The following is a 14,245-nucleotide window of genomic DNA, read 5'->3' as shown; positions in this document are numbered from 1 at the left end:
TGGTGGGTTGATTCTGCTCTTCACTCTTTTGAGTAGGTGCAGTGTGGCAGAAACTAGAAGGCGAAAGACGTAAGAGTAAGTTCTGACACAAGATTAGTCTCCTTAATACTCATTGGGCTAGCATATGTATTTTTCACTCTAAAACATAGGAAGCCTTTAAAAAAGTTCCTTATAGAAACCCACTTATTTAATCTAAGTGTCTCCACAATTCAGATGTATTTACATAAATCCAAATAGCCAGCTAAAGGTTCACAGTAGTCTCTAAAAATCAATTCGCCTCTTCAAAAGGTATTTTATTTTATAGATAAATATCAATTTTACTTTTTCTAGAGCAAACACCTCCCACCCTCCCCTTAAATGGGCCAAATATCTGACTTTTGATATTCAGACCCTCATGGACTACAACACTTCAGTCAGCAAAGACTTGGCTTGGAGGACTAGTATGTGATAGTCCTGTACATTTTCCTAGTGAAAAATGAAATGATTACAAGCCTTCTGGAATCCACATGAAATTTTCATTTCTCTAGTGGTTATATAAAAAGAATTCCATTTATAGTCTGAAGCTACATAAAGATTAAGAAGGAAGAGAGTACCAGCGCTCAATTTAGATAAGAATTTGAATTGCCCCAAGGATAAATCATGAGTATACACAGATTAGTTTTGAGTAAGGTAGGAAAAAATGGTTAAGCTTAATAAGAAAGGAAAACCTAGAAGCAGGAATACATTTGGAGAAGTGAAGGCTTCTTAATTAAAGAAGTTTTCTCAAATATAAAATGCATCAGAACTTCCTCTGAATATAGAAACTTCAACTCAAAAAATGTCTGATGCAATCAGAAAATAATCTTTGATACTACCCACCTTTACAAAAAAGTTTATGAATATTTACTTGTCAGAGACTCCATAATTGTAGATCAGCCTCTTAGAATACATTAGCCCCTCTGAGGTCTTTCATGACACAAAGCTAACCATCCAGCAAAAACCCATAAGGCATTTTAATAGCAGTATGATGATGCCCTGTCACTCACAGGAAAGGAATGCAATACACCCTGACCTGAAGAGTTAATGCACTCCTCTAAGTCTTTTGTCTGGAAAACAAAAACAAAAACAAGCCAAAAAACTGGTGGATATGATCAGAGAATCTGCCAGAAGACTCTATAGTAAACCTTAGAAAGAAGCTTCAACTTCAGCAGGACAATGGGAAGCCAGTGTCATTTTCTGTCTCCCTTTCCCACAAACTTTGGAACAGAATCTTAAAGTCATAAAACCTAATTCATTCACTTTTTCTCTCTTTTGATCCTAAGATGAGGTAAAACTGTCTTCTGAAACTAAACTGTTATCTTTACATGGACAAGTTGAGATGTCATCATAGGATGAAGACAAAATATAAGAATAAGTTTTTAACGGGAAGGGAGAGAGGAAAAAATATGTGGTTAAAAAAATTAACAAAACCAGTAAGACAGCCCACTAAGAGCCATAAAAAGGGAAAGGAAGTGGTTTTTTTTTTACTTTGTCAAAGTTCTGCATTTGTTCTCGGTTGGTCAGCCAGGATTCCATGTCCTGGGCAGTCTGAATCACAAACGCTTCATAATCTGCAAACATCTGTGTAAAGCGGTTAGCAAAGACCTCACGGAGCTGCACGTTGAGCTGGTAGTCCCTTAGTTCTGCCTCTTCACACTGCAGTTTTAAATCCTTTTCTTTTTCACTCAGTGTGGCAGAGAGGTCCATTTTTTCCACAGTCACACCGGTCCGCTTGGCCAGAGCTTGGAGGCGGGCTATGGTTTCATTGCCTTTCAGTAACTCATACATGCTGATGTTGTTAGTGGAGACATTACCATTCTTCTTGTCATTAACCAAGTCCTTCAGAACCAGATTCTTCAGTTTTGTGGCACTCTCACTGCAATGGAGGCTACCCTCAGGAGGGATCCCAAATTGAAGAAGCACTTCAGAGAGTTCCTGGATAAAATCCATCTTATTGGGGAACTGTGGAAATTCTTCAGGCAGTTCAATAAAATGGTTGTCAATATCCACAAAACACAAATTAGCCTGAAAGAAAAAGTAATACAAAGGTTTTGAAATTACATTTTTATATCCTAAAATATTCTTGCTAACTATTAGAAACAAAATCATAGATTACATGTTACCTTTTTTTAAATGGAGATATAATTGATATATAACATTTTGCTTCAGGTATGTGATTCAATATATATTATGAAATGATCACCACAGTAAGTCTAGTTAACATCCACCACCACACATAATTACAATTATTTTTTTACGACAAAAACTTTTAAGACCTTACAATGCCTTTTATGTTAGCTTTCTGAAGGCTAAGAATTTTTATTCTTTAAAAATAAATTTCTTTTTCCACCATTTTTTCCCTATGTGAGTAATTATTCCATACCATAATTAATAAAAATGGGTAATTTTCGGGACGCCTGGGTGGCTCAGTTGGTTGGACGACTGCCTTCGGCTCAGGTCATGATCCCGGAGTCCCGGGATCAAGTCCCGCATCGGGCTCCCAGCTGCATGGGGAGTCTGCTTCTCCCTCTGACCTTCTCCTCGCTCATGCTCTCTCTCACTGTCTCTCTCTCAAATAAATAAATAAAATCTTTAAAAAAAAAATGGGTAATTTTCTCTGGGTCTTAGCAATGTGTTATCATCTGGACATGATTCTGTAATATATGACATCTCTCTGGCATTCCTAAATGAGTAAAGGCGCACAGAGTTGTAATAACTTAGAAATAGAAGGCACTAGGTAAAATGAGCACTGGCTGAATCCAGTCAGAACTTTCTATGCCATTCCACTGCTCTGACAACATTTGTAATTTAGAATTAACAATAATTGCGAAATTTTAGCAGTTGTAGTCCCCTCAAATGGGATGAAACTGGCAAAGAACAATCCAATTCACAGAATATCCACAAATTTCCACCCTATCCAAAATTAGCTTCAACCTCTTAGCAAAACCATTTCAGACGTTATTAGACAAACAGCAGGAGGCAGAGAGAATGATAGAGATAAGTGCTTAGACAATTACAAATGATTACTCCTTGAATAATTAAGAGTTGATTCTGGAGATATTTTTGAGTTGAAAAAAAGACAAAATAGAAATCAGAGGAAAATTTTTTTGAGCTTGCTTACACTATAGATTGTGAATTTATATAGAATAAAAGGACTTTTAAATATTTTCTAAGTAGTTAATGGACAATTCAAGGAGCCAAGTACATGTATGAAATTCTCATTATCCCTCAGGTGTGTGATTATAGTAGACTCCAAAATAACACTGTACTTTTCCTGTTCATACTCTCTTAACCAGAAAAAGGCTGTCAGTGTAAAGGAAGACTGTGCTCATGGACTGTGGGAGGATGGGAAGCCAAAGGTATAGCCCATCACATAAAGTTGATCCTGACTACATTAGTGGCTGGACACGGGGCAAAGGGTAAAAGTTAACCAATAGAATAGGAAGTTTCACTTCGAGTTTCCCCTTCTCTCCCACAACCCTGCCACCCAGGTCAGCCAGGAGACAATTCACACTGCCCTTTGATCCTGTGTGGCAACATAAGGTGAAAAGAGGAGAGCAAACTGTTGGGTTTTTATTTTTCTCTTTTGATCCTTCCTTTTTATGTCAGATGCTAATGCACAGAAAGTACAAATTTCTGTATTTAGCTCAATCAAAACTCCGTATTGCCCCCCCATCTAAAAACAGAGAATCAACAATGCTTCTTCTCAAGCCTGAAGTGATTTCTGAATCCAACTCTTTAATTCTGCAGATGCAGAAACTGAGGCCCAAGAAGTTAGGTGATTTCCTAACACCTGTTCCAGGTAAGCACCCTCAAACAGCCTGGTGGCTTAAAAGATTTTTTTCTCCTATATTCTTCATCTCTAAGATCAGCAGTTTCCTCTAAATAAAATAAGAGATGAAGTCAAATCTTTCTGAAGACAGTACTGCTGCCTACAGCCTTCTTTTAATCCGTATCTTTATATATGTATCTCTAGTCTCTAGAAAGCAGGATGTGTTGAAAGGCTTAGGGGAGAAAGTAGGTCACTACAATTCAAATGGATGATTCAGTATCTTTAAAAATGGAAGAAAAAAATTAACCAACTTGCTAATCTAAATGTTAGCCAACCAACCTCCCACCACTTACATTTTGTACTGTGTCTCCTTCATTAATGCCTTCCTGCTATCCTTTTCTATCCTTCTTCTATGAAAAAACACTACATCTGGGAAATTTTAAAGCGTGTTATGCTCATACAATTACTGCTGAGCTGAAAGGGTAGAGCAAGGTGGATGTTCCAGCACCACACTACTGACCTGGCTTCAATGTTCCCATGAGTCTCTGATACCTCCCCGTGACTGCGTAGATGGGCCCATTGGGGCCTTTATTATCACAAAATGAAAACAGGGTTAACTTGTGTTATGAAGACTTAATGAAGAAAACCCAAAAAGCCTTTTTTCCTAAAACAAAGAAGTCCATACAATCGGGCATTTGGATACGTCACTTTTTAAATTTTAATACCATTAAACTAAAAAATAATCAGAAGAGCTCAAGAAATTTTATATACACAATAAAAAAAAACTTGACTCTCAGTTTTACATTGTTTTAGGACTATTTCTGTATCTTAACTGATCGATGCTGCTCACACATTCATGGTAAGTTATCACTTCTAGTTAAAAATGGAAAACATGGGCGCATGGGTGGCTCAGATGGTTAAGTGGCTGCCTTTGGCTCAGGGTCCTAAGATCGAACACCACTTCAGGCTTCTTGCTCAGTGAGGAAGCCTGCTTCTCCCTCTGCCTCTGTTCCCCCCATTTGTGCTCTCCCTCTGTCAAATAAATTAAAAAAAAAAAAAAATCTTAAAAAAAAAAAAAAAAGAAAAGAAAAACATTCCCTTAATGGAAAGGCAACAAAGACTTGAAGTTCAATCATTTCTTCTGCCATGAAGCTTTCCTATGTCCCTACCCTAAAGGCATTCTGATTTCCTCTGCATATATATTTAGTTCACTCATTCCTCTTATTTTCTCTTTTTTGGAAAGCAGAAATTTTATCTTATTTAATGTCTCCTACACTGGTAGTATATGAGACAACTGTATGGTGAATGAGTAAGTAAGGCTCAAGGAGATGGTCATTTTGTGGTACCCCAAAAATGTACACAGGAGGAGGAGGTATCCAGGCATGTGAGGCCAGGGCAGCTCTTTCCATGCTTAGTAAGGGATATAGTTTTTCAAAGGCTGAAGTTAAACTGGCAAAGGGTAAGGCGGAAGAGAATATGTAAAATATTCCCACAGACATAAAATACTCTTATTCTCACAAAACCAACTGAGGGTTGTTGGGGGGTTGGGATGGTAGGACCAGGGTGGTTGGGTTATGGACATTGGGGAGGGTATGTGATAGAGTGAATGATGTTAAATATGTAAACCTGATGATTCACAGACCTGTACCCCTGGGGCAACTAATACATTATATGTTAATAAAAAATAATTTAAAAAATAAAGAAAGAATGCTTCTCCAATAAAATAAAATAGTCCTCTAGAATCTCAGGGTAAGATACAACAAAAAGAAAAGTGGAAAGCATTCTAATTTAGTTTTTTGATTTTTTTTAAAGGTTTTATTTATTTATTTGACAGACACAGATCACAAGTAAGCAGAGAGGCAGGCAGAGAGAGAGAGAGAGAAAGGAGGAAGCAGACTCCCTGCTAAGCGGACAACCTGATGCAGGGCTTGACCCCAGGACCCTGGGATCATGACCTGAGCTGATGGCAGAGGCTTTAACCCACTGAACCACTCAGGCGCCCCTAGTTTTTTATTTTTTGCCCATGATATACTATAAAGATAAGAATGGGAGAAAGTGAGGTACAGTTCTTCTCAATTCATCCACAGTACTATATCTTTTACCATCACTTTCCCCACCCCAGTCCCCCAAAAAACAATATAAAAAAATGGCTACCTGTGCCTATCATTTTAGAACTATGGGGAAAGTAAGTGGGTGGTTAATTATAAGTCTATGTACTTAGTTATCTAGCAACTAAAATCATGCCTTCTTAAAATAATCATTTTGTAAACTTATCATTTTCATAACTATTCTAAGAAACCCTGTCACTATTTTTACTTATTATTTTATTTTACAGTTTTCAGGGAAAGGAGAGAGGAGGTGAATATTATGAGTGAGTATAATTAAATCACTTTTTTAAATGGCTATTTTTATACTTACTTCTTCTCCAAAATTACGTGAAGTAGATTACTTCATCTCATTGTAAAATGTTACAAGCACAAAGTGGTATGTGTGCATTCTAAAGATAAACTTAAAAATTCTGAATGCTCTTGCAGCAATGTCTGTGATTTTCTAATTTTTTACTCATTAAACCAACACTTCAATAAATGTACATGCTCATCTATTCAGAGAGTCAACTGTTAGCATTTCCTTCTAAAATAATGATGTACTAACATACATACAGAAGCAATGCTTTTTCACAGCTGACCCAGGTTATTTCCTGTTATTCTACTCTCCAAATAGATGGGCATGTACATTTATTAAAGAGTGTGATTTAATGAGTAAAAAATTAGAAAATCAGACATTGCTATAAGAGCATTCAGAATTTTTAAGTTTATCTTTAGAGTCAGAGAATACATGCAGATATGGAGAGAAAAAGATTTCCCAATTACAAAAATATCAAGCAGGCATTTAAGAACTCTCAACTCTCAACAAACTCATATAAAAATGGAAAGAATATTTGTACACCTAAACATATTATCTTATAAAAATATAATTTCATTGATACATAAATAGACCAGATACTCAACAGGAATCTAAAACACCTCACTATTTAAGTCCTTAAACTTAAATTGCATTTAAAATATATACAGCTAAAAAAAATAATAAATAAAAGATAGATATAGCTATTTTATTTCTTTTTCCTTGAAAATTTAAAGGATTACTTCTTTGAACCAACAAGATACTTAGATTAAAGAGAAAGCAAGAGAGTTCAGGTAATAGAGAAAAGAGATATAATGGGGAGGCAAAAGCAGAGAACATGCATAAGCTCAAAAAGAACAAGACAGACTACATATGTATTTTATATTATCTGAATCAAGCTATTTTCCCCTGAACAAAAATGTTAATTTTGGGAGAGAAACATTCACTGGAATAAAATAAGCAATGAATGATTATAGGAATCATTGTCGGGTATAATGGCTGTGGCTTAGTGTGTTATTTTAAATTCATTTATTAAAATGAAAACCTCTATGGGAAATAAGAACAAATAAAAGCAAAGCACAGCATGAAAGATTTTATTAAGAAAGGTGCTAATTAAAGAGCTAATAATATAAAGTAGTTAACTACTTAATGTTTTGTAATAGGCCATGCCACTCTCATCAGTATTTATTATTTTTAAAAAAAATTTATTTATTTATTTGATAGAGAGCACAAACAGGGAGAGTAGCAGGCAGAGGGAGAGAGAGAAGCAGGCGCCCTGCTGAGCAAGGAGACTGACACAAGGCTTGATCCCAGAACCTGGGATTATGACCTGAGTGGAAGGCATATGCTTAACTGACTAAGCCACCCAGGCAGGCGCCCCAATACTTCATTTCAATGGTTTTACATTCCAATTCTGAGTACCTTAAGGACAGCCAAAAACAAGATTCAAAATGCTTCCAAGAATTCCTATATTCTTCTTAAACAACATCTGAAAATACAACCCACAGAAAGCATGGTAACCTTAAGGAGGTCTTAAAGCTAGAGGTTAAAATTTTTATCTCAATCACCTAGTCAAACTGACATTTAGAAAAAGTTGGTAACTAGCTTTAGCTCTGAAAGCAAAGAATGCAGAAGTATTTGATATCTTCATTATCCACAGCTTGCTGAGAGATGTTACTTTCCTTTGATGGAAGTCAAGAATCAAATTCATCTCAATTATTACAATGACTTTAAAGATTTTAATCATGTGAAAACTTGGGCTATATTGTTTAAAAGAAGAATTTATAACATGAATGGGGAAAAGAAATTAAATGTTATTAGAATAATGAAGCAACTAGATCATGCTACTTTTGTTCCATCTTCACAAATTTATAGCTATGAACATTTGCTACTATCCTATTTGAACCATGCTGAATTAATAACTAGTCATGGTAACCCTCAGAAGTCAGGATTTGTGCTCTATGGCTCAGGCTCTACTTCCAAGATTCAGGATGGTCAGAGACACAGTTTTGACAAAGACAATGCTGTCTAACAATAAAGTGGCCTTGACCTAAATCAACAAATAGCAAATGCTTTATCACTCATTGTAAGTTTTACCTCTTGAGGAAGTTCTAGTTTAGAACGGTCAGTTCCTTCTTTTGACTGAAGGCCCATCAGATAAGGGACAGGAGCATCAAGAAAATGTAGCAGAGAAGCAGGGAGGATGGGCACATAAACATGCTGCCACTGAAATGGGAACAAAAGTGTGGTGATGCCTTCCGCCACAGTCATCAAGCGTTGATAATCTGTACAGAACAAGGAAAAAAGGAGGGGAAGATTGCAAATAAAAACATAATCACAGCATTAAGCTTGAAAATACTAATTTTCAGAAAAAAATCTTATTATAATAAATAAAATATTTCTTTGTGATCATGCAGAAAATAGGTCAATTCTTTCCCAGCACAATTAAAGAGTTCAATGGTTTCACTTGAATGGTACTAAGGGGGTTTGAGTAGGTGGGAAACATTATCTTATTCTTGCTTCTGAAATCACCGGTATGTAAGTTTACATTCCCTTAAAATGTGGAGGAAAAGAAGAACTAATAAAATTGCTTTTGGTATGTCTCCCACTGAAGATGTACCAGGATACTGCTATGGATCACTTTTTGTATACATGCATATCAATATAATCCCCAATTGAGAGGCTCTTTTTTCTTGTATATATGATCAAGGTTATGGCCTGTGGTTATCCTGATTGTATTTATCTTAGCCTTCATTTTGTAGGTATAAGAAATCAAAGATACATACATTCATAATCATCCTACCTATATTTAACCCCAACTACATAACTATAAAATCTAGAAACAAAGTGAAAGTCACCTGAAAATTAGAGGTTGATTTTTGCTTGTGTTTTCTTCACATGAATCAATCAAAACTACAAACTGCTTATAATATTAAAGTGCCCTCCCGATTTTATTGAGACATAATTGACATATAACACTGTATTAGTTTTAGGTGTATGACACAATGATATATGTATAAACTGTGAAATGATTACCACAGTAAGTTTGGTTAACATCCATTACCTCACACAGTTACAAACAAGAGGTGACCCTCTTAAACTACTCTGCCATGGGGGTGCTTTACACGTCCATTGACTATAATCCTTATTTAAGCCTTTAAAGACAGATGTGTTTAGAATTCATTATTATTATTTTTTTTATAAAGGTAGTATTGTGGGGTGCCTGGTGACTCTCTCAGTTAAGCATGCATCTGCTTCAACTCAGGTCACGATCCTCAAGTTACAGGATCAAGCCCTGAGCCTGAGTAGGGCTCCCTCCTCACAGACAGTCTGCTTCTCCCTCTCCTGCTCCTTCTCCTGCTCGTGCTGTCTTTCTCACTCTCTCCCTCAAATAAATAAACAAATAAATAAGATCTTAAAAAAAAAAAAAAGGTAATACTGTGCATATACCATATAAATGAAATATCTAGGTTAGCACACTATAATAAAACACATTAATATTTCTGCAGCAAACTTTGAGTGTCCCAATAGGACAGATAAAAAATTTAAATAGGGTCACGTCACTCTGGTTCAGGTCTGCTTTTTCAATAAATGAGTTACGAAAAGAATCTTTGGTTTTCTGCAATTTTTTGGATTTAAAAATTGAAGAGAAAGGATATTATGGACTTGTAATTTTGCTCTCACAGAATTCACTATGCACAAAAACAGTAAAATATGGGGCAGTAAGATTTTGGGGAATTCTTTTAAAAAAGGTTTAAAAAAATTGATCAGATGCTATTTGGTTCGTATCAACCCAAAGAACACCTGACCAAACATAAACAGGATGTTTTCTGCTTAAAAAACTTTCTCATGTTGTTTTATACTTTGTAGACAACTACCTTTAGTAGTCTAAAGTAGGATTTTGGTAATGAATCATCAGCTATCCATACCAACTTTAGAAGTCTCTTTATGTGATTCACTATTAAGACTTAAATTTTATGGGGTACCTGGCTGGCTCAGCGGGTAGAGCATGTGACTCTTGATCCTGGAGTTCTAGATTTGAGTCCCATGTTGGGTGTAGAGATTACTTAAAAAATTCTTGTAAGTGAAACCTGTTTATAGGAATACTTTCAAAACACAAATACCAGGTGACCTGACATAGGAACATGAAGAGCTGACCAAATTACCTCAGGTGGGGAGGGGACATGGATTCACACGCGAGTGCACATGCACACACACACACACACACACACACCAAAGGACTCCTATGAACACACCCATACCCACCCACCCACCCACCCACCCCAGTTGAGGTCCAGAGAAGCTGGGCTGAGACTGCTAGTACTCAGTGGAGATGGGGTAGTCAAAGAAGATCAGATAATCAGCTACCTAACACTTTGCTAGTCAACAGGCAGATGTCTGAGCCATAGGAGATGGGGGTCTTCATCACACGGGTTATGGGTGCACAGCTGACCTGAAACCCCTGAATCTGTTGAATGTCCCTACTAACTGTAGCTCTGAACTAGGACAGGACTCTATAATGGCACTTGCCCTGTGGGCTTTTTTCTCCACTGTGGGCTAAGTAAGGACAGAATGGTACCCATTTTATCCTGTTCTGCCCATAAAGCACAGGGCCCAGTTTATTGCAGTGCTGATCAGCTGATCAAAACTTACTGACCATCCCCCTAACCCCAAATTTCTTTTTTTTAGAGCAAGTGTGAGTGCGCAAGCACATGCACAGGGGAAGGGGCAGAGGGAGACAGAGAATCTCAAGTAGACTCCACACTGAGCATGCAGCCTGACGTGGGGGGCTCAATCTCACAACCCTGAGATCATGTCCTAAGCTGAAATCAAGAATTGGATGCTTAACCGACTGAGCCAGCCAAGAGCACCTACTGCCCAAATTTAATGTGCTATCAAATGTTATAATTTTCTCCTCTTCTTGTAAAAGTCCTAATAAAACACAAAAAAATAAGGGGTAAGAAGGCATGCAGATAAACTATGAAAAGGCCAAATTCACAGAACCGTCTTTAAGATTCTCTTTTGTTGGTCACCCATTTCAACCAAGGATTGGAGTTTTTTTTATTTTTGTAACTTTGGCACCTTATCCCAGTATCTGACATATAACATATGTTCAAAAAAATCTATTTTTTAAAGATTTTATTTATTTGGGGGGCCTACATGGGGGAGGGTCAAAGGGAGAGGGGAAGCAGGCTCCTTGCTGAGTGCAGAGCTGGAGCCTGACATGGGGCTGGATCCCATGACCCTGAGATCATGACCTGAGCTGAAGGTAGACACTTAACCAAACGAGCCACTTAGGCGACCCTGTAAAAATACTTTTTAAACAAATAAATGAATTAGTGGGATCAGACTACATAATTTTGCTGGATAGCCATAACTCAAATAGACAACAGATTAGATGTTACCCACAAGAAACTAAAGAACTAGTTTTTCAGTAGGAGAAAATGGTAATTACTCAGACAAGAAACTGTGTACTCAAAAATGGTATTTCTTGGATGTTCATATAATTCAGTTAATTATCTGCATGCCCACTTATAAAGAAAATTCAAGGGGCATCTGGGTGGCTCAGTGGGTTAAATCCTCTGTTGTCGGCTCAGGTCATTATCTCAGGGTCCTGGGATCGAGCACCACATCAGGCTCTATGCTCAGCAGGGAGCCTGCTTCCTCCCCTCTCTCTCTGCCTGCCTCTCTAACTATTTGTGATCTCTGTCAAATAAATAAATAAAATCTAAAAAAAAAAAAATTCAAATATCCATTTACTAAGCCATGGATACTGTTCATTACACAGAGAATTTTTACCAAGTGACTCATTCTAACTATGTTTAAGTAGACCATGTAGGGATCAGAACTACTGATCCCTAGAAAAAATTATCAGATTTAAACATTTTTTTCTCCTTTATATTAAAAATGTGAAGATTTTAATAGTGAAACATAATGTGGGTTTCCCAAGGCTGTTCAGAGTAGAAAAAAGGACTCTCACGAAACCTCCACAGCCTTTTGGAAGTGGCCAGAGAATTAAAGCACATTGTTGGGGCACCTGAGTGGCTCAGTGGGTTGACGCCTCTGTCTTTAGCTCAGGTCATGATCCCAGTGTGCTGGGATCAAACTCCACGTTGGGCTCTCTGCTCGGTGGGGAGCCTGCTTCCTCTTCTCTCTCTGCCTGCCTCTCTGCCTACTTGTAATCTCTGTCAAATAAATAAATAAAATCTTAAAAAAAAAAAAAAGCACATTGTTGCTCTACCAGAAGATGTATTCCCAATGTCACTCCTGAAGTCTGAGGAAACCAGAGCTCATTGAAAAATTAAGAGAAAGGGGGGAAAAAAGGAAGAAGGAAAAGAAAAATTAAGGGTAAGAAAAAATTAACTTCCGTCACCTCATTTACATATCTTACAATTTGACTATATTCAAAATGTACAGTATGTACTATGTAGATGGGCTAATAGAAAAATAACTTGATTGTTCCGGTATTTATTTGCTAACTTTTAAAAACTGTTATTAGGGTGCTTGTCTGGCTTAGTCAGAAGGGTATAACAAATCTTCATCTTGGGATGGTGAGTTTGAGACCCACATAGGGTATAGAGATTATGTAATTAAAAAAAAAAAGTTGCTTTAGTTTCATTGTGGGTTCTACAGAGTTTTACTGTTGTAAAAGGTTATAAAAATAAACTATTATCAGGGGTTTTTTTTGGTATTGTTAAAGATCAGTTTTCTAAGACAATCACTTCCTTAAAAAAGTCAATGTTTCTAATTTAACTAGTTTCTTTAGGGGAAAAAAAGTGTAACACTAAAATCAAAGTTTTAAAAAAGAACTACAGTTTTTACATAACATTAAATGGGAGAAAAAACTGCTTAAATGTCTTTTAAGTAATTTAATGTTGAAGGATATTCTTCCTCCAATCCCTTACACATTTCTAGCTTATGAATAACTTACTTAAGAATAATGTTTGTGGGCACCTGGGTGGCTCAGTGGGTTAAGCTGCTGCCTTCGGCTCAGGTCATGATCTCAGGGTCCTGGGATCGAGTCCCTGCTGAGCAGAGAGCCCGCTTCCTCCTCCCTCTCTCTCTCTGCCTGCCTCTCTGCCTACTTGTGATCTCTCTCTGTCAAATAAATAAATAAAATCTTAAAAAAATAAAAGAATAATGTTTGTTTCTTTGTTTGAAGATTTTTACCTATTTATTTGAGAGTGCACCTCGAACACACAAGGGGGTGGTGGAGTGGTGAGAGGGAGAAGCAGGCTCCCCACTGAGCAGGGAGCCTGAGGGGGGCTGAGATCATGACCTGAGCCAATGGCAGCAGCTTAACCAACGGAATAATTTTTTTTTAAAAGATTTTATTCATTTATTTGACAGACAGAGATCACAAGTTGGCAGAGAGGGAAGCAGGCTCCCCACGGAGCAGAGAGCCTGATGCGGGGCTCCATACCAGGACCCTGAGATCATGACGTAAGCTGAAAGCAGAGGCTTTAATCCACTGAGCCACGCAGATGCCCCTGGAATAATTTTAAAAAATATATATTTATTTATTTGAGTGAGAGAAAATGGATCAGGGGCAGAGAAGCTTGACTCCTCACTTAGCAGAGTAGGAAGACTCATGTGGGATTTAATCCCAGGACATTGAGATCATGACCTGAGCTGAAGGCAGATGTTTAACTGACTGCAAGCCACTCAGGTGCCCCAAGAATAATGTTTTTAACGGGTGCTTGGGTGGCTCCATTGGTTAAGGTCCGATTCTTGGTGATCTCATGGGTCATGGACTCATCGCTCTGCAGGGAGTCCACTTGAAAGATTTTCTCCCTTTGCCCGCCAGTCCCAAACCCTTTCCCTGCTCACACTTGTATGTACAAGCACACATACTCTCTCTCCCTAAAAATAAACACATTTAAAAAAAAATAATGTTTTTAAGGAAAAGGAGGAATGAGAAGATCCATCTGGTTAAGAAATAGTAATCATTTATTCTAACAATGCTCTTCAGTCAAAAGCCCCAGGAACACACCTGTGTTTGAACAAGGTGGGTTTACTACTCCTTATGGACAGGGAGCACACACACCTTGGGGA

The 14,245-nt window shown here is 37.4% G+C and overlaps 1 protein-coding gene across 6 annotated transcripts in view; it reads right to left on the bottom strand.

The window, feature by feature from the left end:
* The window catches only part of DENND5B (DENN domain containing 5B), a 184,878-nt gene that overhangs the window by 68,648 nt on the left and 101,985 nt on the right, over positions 1-14,245 (bottom strand). For all 6 annotated transcript variants that reach the window (XR_014314193.1, XM_082740656.1, XM_082740655.1 and 3 more), the window contains 2 exons: positions 8,288-8,475; positions 1,507-2,043 (listed from right to left, as the gene is read on the bottom strand). Coding sequence is in view for 5 of the 6 variants with exons in the window: in XM_082740656.1 (XP_082596782.1) it covers positions 1,507-2,043; positions 8,288-8,475 (725 nt within the window). In the remaining variant the exon portion in view is untranslated. The remainder of the gene's footprint in view (positions 1-1,506; positions 2,044-8,287; positions 8,476-14,245) is intronic.

Source organism: Mustela nivalis, assembly GCF_964662115.1.
Source record: "Mustela nivalis genome assembly, chromosome: 7".
Taxonomy (NCBI): domain Eukaryota; kingdom Metazoa; phylum Chordata; class Mammalia; order Carnivora; family Mustelidae; genus Mustela; species Mustela nivalis.
Note: the sequence above shows the minus strand (reverse complement) of the source record. Positions and strands in the feature narration are given on the sequence as shown.